This window comes from Copadichromis virginalis, linkage group LG7 (assembly GCF_057382275.1).
Source record: "Copadichromis virginalis isolate Kocher_CV1m ecotype Utaka linkage group LG7, C_Virginalis_male_GT1.1, whole genome shotgun sequence".
Taxonomy (NCBI): Eukaryota; Metazoa; Chordata; class Actinopteri; order Cichliformes; family Cichlidae; genus Copadichromis; species Copadichromis virginalis.
This window is the reverse complement of record NC_140624.1, coordinates 55632205-55642720: the sequence shown is the minus strand read 5'-3', so window position 1 is coordinate 55642720 and position 10516 is coordinate 55632205. Positions and strand designations below refer to the sequence as shown.

The 10516-nt window shown below is 41.1% G+C and overlaps 1 protein-coding gene across 2 annotated transcripts in view; it reads right to left on the bottom strand.

The window, feature by feature from the left end:
* Positions 1–1043: 1043 nt before the first annotated feature.
* Positions 1044–10516, bottom strand: part of arsb (arylsulfatase B) — a 41970-nt gene continuing 32497 nt past the window's right edge. Inside the window, exons 9-10 of one of the 2 annotated variants that reach the window (XM_085464295.1) lie at positions 3077–3140; positions 1044–1107 (exon numbers count right to left, since the gene is read on the bottom strand). In XM_085464295.1, the coding sequence (XP_085320421.1) occupies positions 3114–3140 (27 nt within the window). In that variant the 3' untranslated portion in view covers positions 1044–1107; positions 3077–3113. The remainder of the gene's footprint in view (positions 1108–3076; positions 3141–10516) is intronic. The other variant, XM_085464296.1, reaches the window with a different exon arrangement.

Here is a 10516-nt window from a genome sequence, read left to right as displayed (position 1 = left end):
ATCAAACAGATTTTAAGAGTCAGCATGGCAGACAATGAAAAGACTGAGTGTAGCTGCTGAAGATGCTTTTCTGCCCTCAGTTAAATCAAAGTTCATGGTTCATAAATCTCTGGGGTCACAAGACGATTCGCGGTGAAGCAAAGAAGAAAAAAGAAAGTCATACACTGAATCACATTTGTTGAATATGCAGCTGGATTAACAGCCTTGCATTGGTGTCGGTTTGCGTAGGTCTCTGGCTGCACAGAGACGAGGATTCTACTGGTACCGGCGCAGCAGTTTCCACGTCCATGAGCACATGAGGATCTGACACAGATTTTGTTGTCAGTGTGGGAACATGCAGTTTCCGTGCAGATACCTATCTGCTCTGTTGCAGCACAGACACAACAGTACAAGTGCGCCAACTACCTATGCTACCTCAGGGCAGATTCAATGAGGGCCAGTAAAAAGCACAATATGAACAGTGATTCATATTGTTGTTCAAAGCAGACTTACTGTGAGCTACGACATTGTGAAGTGGTGGTGAGCACTCCAGTAGAAACCTTGTTTTATTTGCAGTGTCACAAAAAACCCTCCTCGACCAACAATCTAAACAAATTGGAACAGCGACATTTCTGATTGGTGGAGGTCGCTGTGTTACCATGGAAAGTCTTAAACCCACATATCAGGTTGCTTGTTGAGCAAGAAACTTCAGAAACTATAAAAGCATTGCTGACTTTTAACACCAGCAAAATGATCAGCTTAGGTGTTGCAATGAAACTTTTAAGCATCCATTAAAATTGGGATTTACAAGATTTACCTAACACTTGCCTGGAACAATAGGACCATGGGAACAGTTTGTGTTTCCACTAGAAACAGAAAGGTGCCAGGAACTGCAATAATATCATGACAAGAAAAGCAGGAAATCATGCTTCTGTTTGTTTTGTTTTGCTCCAGAGGAAAAGCTATATATTTACAGTTGACCAAAGAGCACAGATGAAATGAAAGGAAAAACGCACGTGACAACAAACGACAACACCGACCTCCTGTGCAGGACCCGGCAGTGGATGCAGAGGCAAAATCTCTTCGGTGAAATCCAGACGTAAGGCTCTTCTCTCAGATCGTCACAACCTGTAGAGAGCAAGAACGAAGCAGTGATGAGTCCAAATGACAAAAACACACCATCTCCAGAGGGCTATAGTTCAGTCATTGTTGGCTCCCCAACAATAATGAGCATCCTTTCCTCATTGCTCACTGGTATTTTCCATTTAAACCCGAGACTACGGAGCAACTGCACCTGGAGAAACTCTTAAACTGGTTCACATGTTCATAAAAAAAGAGAAGAGGTGCAGCCTCAGTTGGGGCTCAGTAGCAAAGTTGCATAATGTTTACAACCACAGCGCAAACTCTTAAGCTCTGTGTGCATCAAAGAAATTACAATATCTTCTGTCCAGATGTTAGGTTTGCAGTACAAACTCCAACTATTGAATCACTCCCTCAGTTCAGGAAAACTTCAAACCAACTTCAACCCAGTGTTTGACTACTCTGCTTGTGTTCTTCGTGTTTCCAACCTTATCGTGCCGGCTTTATCATATTACTTCTATTCATATTCAAAAGTTGAAAAACCTGTATTTTTAGAACATTTTTACTTTAGCTACACGCAGTGTGTCTGTTCTGTCATCTAACTCAATCCAGAGTCCTTACAATGGTCACATTTGTGTTTATTGTTCCATCAATATTGACTCAAATGACTATATTTTATATATATAAGCTCTTTATGACAGGGATCATAAAGGGATGGACGTGGTCAGCACCAATAATCAGGTAGGCATGGTGTGGTGTTTAAACAATGCTTAGTTTGGACTGCAGGGCCCAAAGTGTGCCAAAAAAATATGGTGGTCCCAGCAGCAGCAGCCTGAGCTGTTGATACAAACCGTGATGGTTTTAAGTTGTTAGTGCCAAATTCTGACCCTATGATCTAAAAGTCACAGCAGAAACACACTCATGAGTAAAAGAAGAACTAATAAAAAAATAATACTAAATCATTACATTATCAGTCGATACAAGGAGCAAGAAAGTAATCACTTTGGAGCTAACAAAATGAATCTCAACAGCACCACTGACAGTGATTAAACATGTTTCAGCTGTCAGCAGTACATTCAGCTTTCTCTACCCTCTTCATACTGACGGCAGACACACTCTACAGGCTGCAGATAACTGACTAATGGCAGTCTCTCTTCCCTTTTATTCAGTGATGTTGGGGCCTTTTAATGGTTACTGTCCAGAGATAGCACTCAGCTAAGTTAATGATCAGGTCAGTACTCTGACATAACAAGACTGCACAGAAACACCAACACAGGATAAGTGGACCAGATTAGGTGATGATAACAGGTCAGCAAACACAGAGACTGTCTCAAAAGGAAGCAGAAGTTTTGTTTGTTTGCTTGTTTGTGTGCAGATGGCAGAATGATAGATTGTGACGGTAAAGGACACCTTTTCTCTGCCAGCATTGGATTGACAATGCTCTTAATCCATGACTGATTCAAACAGTGGAGACAGAGACCACCTACATTTTCACAAATTCCAAGATGATTACATGCAGTTTCTTTGGGATCCACTGTCAGCAATTCAAATTCAATTCAAATTACTTATCCACAATCTCTATTTCATGATGTTTTAGCTTCCAAACTGACCGAGCAGCAAACTCCAAAGCTGAAAGGTGAGGGTTCCTGGGACACTAGGGACACTTTAAAAAAACATTTCTAACCTCCATGGACAGATTCACCCTTCATAACAATTCATAACAACTCTAAAGTGAGAGAATTGTTCTTATACAATTGTTCTTGTAGGGGCGTGTCCACTTTGATTGATAGGTGTGCTGAGATATGCAACTAGGGCCAATTGGTTGCTGCTAGGCCCTCTTTCCACTAACTGGAGTTACTGAACTCGACAAGCTTGTCATGCTTGTGCAGTTGGTGCTGTTTCTTTAATTATGTACACTTCATCATGTCTTAAACTTTTATCTCAGTTACACCAGATTTTCCAGTAAAACCAGTAAAATAATCCAATACTATCCAATCACTTTACTTCCAGTACTCACCATAAGCCATCTCATTTCTTCTATACCTGAGAAAACATCATTTCCACTGGGATTGTTCTGTAGCCTGACCAATGGGGACAAAAAAGCACTGATGAAATATTTTGTAAAAATTCTACAAGAATTTGATAAGCTACAAGGTACACAAAAAATGATCTTTAATAAACTAATATGCCTTCATCTCCGTTAGCCATTCAAAGCAACAGCTGTGGCTAAAAGAGAGATTGTGTTTGTGTTGAAATCTCTCAATCAAATAAGATCTAATCGACACTAGCATCGACTTTATGAACAGTGGGAAAACAAGCAGTATCCTGCCACAAAAACTTGGCGTAAGCTTGAAATAATACAAGACACACACAGCAGCTTCTCTGGGATCACTGGGACTTACACTAATAAACCACAGGCCAGTAGGCCTCTCAGTCAATTCCCCCGAGCTAAGTTCAATTTTTCGCAGAGAGTCAAAACTGAAAGCGTACTTGCTATGACTTAATCTGATCCTTTGGCTGTGATTTTGGATGAATTTAGAATCAATATGTTGGCTGGAAAACAGGAAGAACAACTTTACAGAAAAGTGCCCTGAAATACATAATAACAGATAAGGAAAAGACTTCAGATTGATGTTCTGAGTTCAGTTTTGTCCTCTGGGGAAACTCAACAGTGTGAATTATTTTCCAAATTGCACAGCTGAGGGGATTTTCCCCAAGTGTTACAGACCAACTACTATTTTTACCTCTCTAAAGCATTGCCAAAAAAATGCCCCAACACACATTTAACCTAATACCTCTTAGTTTAGGTGAGCTAGATGTCAGTGTTTGGAGCTCAGCTGTTGAATCCTTTCAGACTAGATGGCAGGCTATTATGTGGGAACCATAGGCAATTTCACTGCAGCCAGGTCCGCCACAAAAGGGTCTTTCTTATAGCATTTAAGAGCTTTGGGAACAGGGGAGCTGAATGGAAGGGACAAAAGAGGTTTGCCATTTTCCAATTTTTTTAGATGATTTTTTCTTTTTGCACATACTCTGATGAGAAGATCAGCGCACCCATATTTGCAAAATCAGAAAAAAAACTGCTTGTTAGATTCTCTTAACATCTCGATTGAAAACAGTGAAAACTGTGCACTGCATGCTAAGCTAACATCCGGTTACCTATAGCTTCACATCAGGTATGGAACCACTTGTATTGGTCCTGTGTAATTATTACTTCAAATGTTTCTGTAGCTGCACATGCAGGAGCCAAGTTGGATGCTGTTTGATGTAAATCATACGTTACTCTCCATCAAGGCTGTGACACACCAAGCACTGATACTGTATTTGGCAGTGAGGATCAAAATCAGAAGGATCTTTCATTACCATTTCCATCTGTTTTATATTTATTTCTCCTATCCTCGTCTTTTCTTCACTCTCTGGGTCTGCGGGCAGTAATGAGAGGCATGTGAGGCTAAGCAGAGAGCATTCTCATTAAAAATAAGCAGCTCGGTAGCCCCATCCCTCAGGCTAACACACACATACAACACAGGTGTCAGGAAGCAGCCAGCACCCCGAACCCAATTCACTCTCTGAACAGTAATCACTGTAATGCACTGCAAACTGCAAAGCGATTATGAGCAATCGCTGAAGCGCGTCAGTGAGTAAATATTTAAAGAGTGCTGAAGATCAGGCACTAGAGCAGATTTTTCTGGAACTCAAAGCTGCAACTCACCTTTGTGGTCTGAAAGGTCAACTTCAAAGGCATGAACACTGGGAAATATTTGCCATTGTAAACCCAGCGGGAACATGTGTTTGCAGAGTTTACAGAAACACAATAGATATTGTCAGTGTACACTGGGTTATATAAGCCCTCTATCTTAAGTCCAGAGCTGAATGGGCATTACAGCTGCTCTCTGTTCATACAATACAAAACAGACTTGACCAACTATGACCTCATCATAGCAGACAGCAGCCAGTGTGTATGTGTGTGAGACTGGAACATTTTTATATGACTATCAAACTGCTGCTGCATCAGCACCACAGAAACCGCTCAGTGGCAGCACAGTGCATTCAGTATTGTGCTTATGGGACAAGCGCACTAATGTTATTCACTAGTGTCTGTGAAGGTTCTCAGTCATCCAGGTCATCGTAGTCTAAGGAGCTTGGAAAGAAAAGCGTCTGGACTTCTTTAAGTTGCCTGAAGACGTTTCACCTCTCATCTGAGAAGCTTCTTCAGCTCTAGGGTCAAATGGTGGAGAGTCCCAGATTTATTCACTAGTGCTAAAATCAAATACAAGTGGCAGCTGACAGTGAGACTTTATTTAGTTATGCAAAATGTATGAAATGTGCAAAAAAAAAAGTAACACACAAAAACACGAAGTAAGCCATTACGGTTGCGGAGAATAATGAGTGTTGCTTGTTCCTGCTCAGCTGTGTTACATTTACTGTAGCGCTGAAACAGAAGGGCTTTGAAAGCCTCACCAGGAGGTCTTCAAACAGGGACAAGAAAAAAACAAAAAAAACCAACACAAAAACATTGGGTTGCTGGTTCCTGTGGAGCTTCCACATTGAGTGCACACTCGTTTCACTTCAATTCAGTTTTATATAGTGCAAAATCACAACAGTCACCTCAAGATGCTTTATGTTGTAGGGTAAAGACCCTGCAATAATACAGAGAAAACTGCAACAATTCGACAACCCCTCTATGATAAAGCACTTGGTGACAGTGGGAAGGAAAAACCCCTTTGAGAAACAGGCTAATGTACGGGCAGCCATCTGCCGCGACTGCTTGGGGATGAGGGGATCAACTGATGGCAACAGAAAGACAGAAACAGAGACCATTAGGTGTGCCCTACACACCTCTGTGAACGTTGCGTACGAGATAACCTTGTCTGATTAATCTGGTCATTAAGTACCCGATTAATCACTTATTGTATGACAGAGATAGAAAAGCACTAACTCCACAATTGATTTGACCACATCTGTTAATCATATATTCAGTTAGTTATTAATAGCTAACTAATTAAGTTAGCATTTGCCCTGTTGAAAACAGAGCCGTGTCATGTGCACCCAGGCATTCACACTGAGGTAATCAGATAATTAGTCAGGCATGCTAACTGTAACTTTGTCCATGGTGTTTTTCTGAAACATTCAAAAACACAATTAAAAATCCGAACATTTACTCTCAGAATTCTTCACAATAATTATAAGGACACGGAAATTGATCCTTTTCAGTGACATCACGCTAGTATCTCCTTTAGCTCCCACTTCCTTTCGATGCAAGCATACACCCTTTCCATTCAACAAAAACCCTCAACACTGGAGCACAAGCTGAACTGCTATGAGAGCGCTCGGTGTGTAAAGTAAAAACACAAGGTGTGTTTTACTCCCTTAGGCACACACTGATTACACACACTGCACTAATGCAATGATTATCCATACTCGATCCAATTTCCTCATGTCCTTGTGTGTGTGTGTGTGTGTGCGTGGATGCATGTGTGTCCTGCTTGTAAACCACAGACCGCACAGAGCACACAGAGATGATGTCACCTTACAGTGATTAGTGTGTTAGAGCAACGTGGAACATAACAGATGGTTACAGCTGCAGCAGTTTCATAAAAACAAGAGAAATTGAATCAAAGAGAAAGAAGAGATTTCAAAATGCTTTGTGTGTGTGTGTGTGTGTGTGTGTGTCGCCTTTGTTCAAATCCGATGAAGTCATCGACCTCTCCCTAATAACAGAAGACAGGTGTATTAAGTGCTCTCCTAATGTGGATAGGAGGGTAATTTCTCTGGATTGGATGAGAGCCAAGTCTCTCCCAGACATGATGACAGATATAATGGGCAAAAAAGTTTCACATGAGTTCACACACACACACACACACACACACACACACACACACACACACACATTCCCCTCCTGCCCTCATCTGTATATGCACTGCAGCCTGGCTAATGTTTGCCAGGTTCTGTTATCATGTCTGGAAAACCAAGCTCTTCTCTGTCTCCCTGGTGAATCCCTGAGCCTGAGGTGATAAAGATTCCCACTGAGCACCACAGGCCATCGACCACCAGGAATCTGATGGCTCTTCAGTGAGAAAAGCTTAACGGTTTCTTCAACATGCCTAATGATCCAGAGAAGAGGATAAGATCTGGTTAAGTGCATGTCTGCCCTTAAACTGTCAACAACAATCTGAAATTGCTGTTAAGGGGCCTTCATTTACATTTCAGGTGGCTTTTAAAAAGGTCAGATCACAGTTATTTATACTGTTATTTACCTCTAGTGGTAGGTAGTGCGATGAAAACAGTTCAGCTATGTGTCAATGCTGCACAAGTGCAATGTTACTCCTTGCTGGAATTGAGTAAAGTCAACCAATCATTGCCCTGGTGCTATATTGAGCCAAAACTGTGTTTATAGTAGTGTATGGATTCTGAAAATGGACCTCACTGTGTAAATCCACTGGTGCTAAGGTCAGGAAGTTGAATCTGCACGCTCAGTTTGCCAGTACACACAAGCAGTCTATTGATCAGTTCCCACAGATTGTCACCTGAATGCTTTCTTACACAACATGAGCCCTGGGAAGCCCTAAATGTTCAAAAGTATACAAGCTGTTTTTAAACTCATCTTGGTGTGGACATGATCACCTCTCTATGGGCATTTTTTTAGCCAAGCTGTAGATGGACAGATGAATGGTCAGAGGTCAGAGGCAGCTTTTCAGAAAGCGATACCCCTCTGAGTAAGTGTTCTGTGGGACAACTAATGGTTTCATCAGTGGGTATAACAAGAAAATTCCAGTTAATCTTACTATCTTTATGCTTACTCTTTGCACTCTTTTGTTTAATATCTTTGTTTTCTCTGATCCATGGTGCGCTCTGAAACATATGTCCTTTATGACTTGTCTGTGCTTCCAACTCCTATTATTAAAGTCTTCTGTTATCCACTTTGTCATGCCTTTGTTTACCCTCTCCACACAGAGAGCCAATACACAATCCCTGCCGTCTTAAGCTGGCAAATACCACTTAGCTGTGCAGGACCGCCCCAAATGACAAGAGCAAACAAAGAAATGCCTCATTCTCTGCATTCTTTTTGCTTTCTCCAAAGCAAATATGCACATTTCATAAAGGTGTTGGAATAAAAGCAAAGGTAAATTAAATAAAGTCAAATTTAACAAAGTCCTGCAACTGCATAAATGTTTACTTATGACTTAAGATTGAGAGAGAGATGACACCAACTTCAGCCAAAACTGTGTTGGTCTTGATTTAACTAGACATATTAAACAGAATCCATCTAATAATGAGGCTGCAACTTGGAAATCTGTCCTGTCTCCAAATCCGTTTAGCCTAGTCACGTCAGCTCATTATATATATGCCGGAGGTTTGGTCTTTATTTATGTCCTTATTTAAGCTATAGCCTTGACAGTATTTTTCTTAAATAGATAAGCCCGATGAAAAGAAACAGTAATAATGTTTTGTTTTTTGTTTTTTTTATTTAAAGAGCATATGTTTTTGCAATAACATTAAGAAGGGATTACACTTGGTTGCAAACATAAACAGCTGCAAACACCATGGACAAATAGTCCTTCCAGTTATGCTTCTCTAAAGTCCACTTAATCTGCCTGAAGGACATGTGCAGAGCTCAAGTAGTGCAGTTAAGCGTTTCTGCATCACAAAAATTCATACGCATACAGTTGAACCAAGTGGGCCGTAGCATATTTGTATGCATGGAAGCAACAACTCTTTTAGATAGATGTATGTGTACTAACCAGTTTCAATGGGTTTATAAGACATTTATATGCTTAAATTATACACTTAAGAGATAAAATACATATTATATACAATCTTTTAAATATTTTTCCCCTGAGACATCGACTTGTTAGCCGTCCCAAAAGCAAAAAAAACCACTACAGCAAAATAATGACTGTTCAGTGTTCATCTGCTTCATAAACTATAATTAGTAACAGTTGCCATTTGAGCTTTTCACTTGTTGGGGACAAGACCCACTGTTTAAAAAAAAAAATATTACTCAGAAGTAACTTGCTGTAAACTGACATAAAGCTTGACTTGCATAGCAACAGTTCCAAAGGGGGCAAACAGCAATTTACTGTTAATACAGTCAGTAACATGAACAGGATTAGCTCAAACCAGTGACCTGCCTTACTTTTAGAATGACTCATCTCTATTCAAAGTAGGTGTGCCAAGGCAGAATGCAGCCAGAGGGTGTTACAGCCATTGGATTCGCTTTGCTCTGGACCAGCGTACAGTGGCGATAATGACCAGTGACAGCCTGCCAGTCCAAACCAAAGTAAGGTTTCCATAGTGCTGCTGGAACCTTGACTCAAACAGAGAAAATCAGATGTGTGGTTTTGAGAAAAATTGGCTCAGACCAGCTGGAGGATCCTTCAGCTGTTCTGGGATTTAGCAATGAATGTGAGTGAAAATGAAAGGATTCTTGAGCAGACTAGTATAAAAGAAAAAGCAGGGGAATTTACTAGCAGTATTCCCCAATATTTATCAACATTAAACAAGTGAAAGAACTTCAGTAATGTGGATGAAAATTCCTCCCAAAACTGAAACAGACAGACAATAATTCGTTTTTCAGTTACAATGACTTTGTCGTCATTGCAGATCTTCTGTTATACTGTGTGAATTAGAAACACACACACACACACACACACACACACACACACACGCAACACACAATGTAGACTAATCTTGTTCACACAAAACGTGTTCCATGTCCACAGCCAAGCTGAACACGAACCATCTTATCGCACATCGCACACAGACTGCCTATTGTGGGAGGTTATACCCTTTTATCATTAGCATACAGCTGTCAGACCAAGTCCCAGGGTGACTCCAGTTCCAGCCTAATCAATATTTAAGCATGTCTCATACAACATTTGCCAGTAAAGAGCAACGATGGATGGCATGGACGAAAACAGGAGACATAAACTGAAGTTAATGTTGAGTAGAAACAGTGCAGTTTAATGAGCCTGCAGTTGCTCAGGGACTAGATGAAGTGCTTCAGGCCAAGCAGCTGCAGAACCCTCCGCCTGTCTGCCGTCCATTCCCCTGAGACTGACCCACAGCTCGTTACAAAGGGACAAAACCCAGTGCAGATTCCTTCTCCTCATTTTACCCAACACCCCTCCGCCTCAACCCCCACCAACTCCTCCTTCCTCTACTAGTCATTTCTTTGGACAGGTCTTTATTTCCAGTGTAAGATGAGGGATTTCTTATTGTGACCCCACCATGCTGATTTCCCAGTAAACAGGAGAGCTGCTGGAAGCATAGGTACCCCCAGGAGAGACTCATCTCCAGGAACAATGTGGGGGCATGAAGGGCGGAGAGAGTCAGAGGAAAACAGAATTCACATTTATGTGAATCTTCTTGGGTGTGCTTAGGTTTTAGTGACAGAACGTGGATCATCAGAAGGCGAGCACCAGGCTTGATGCAGACATCCATGCGAGTGACAGTT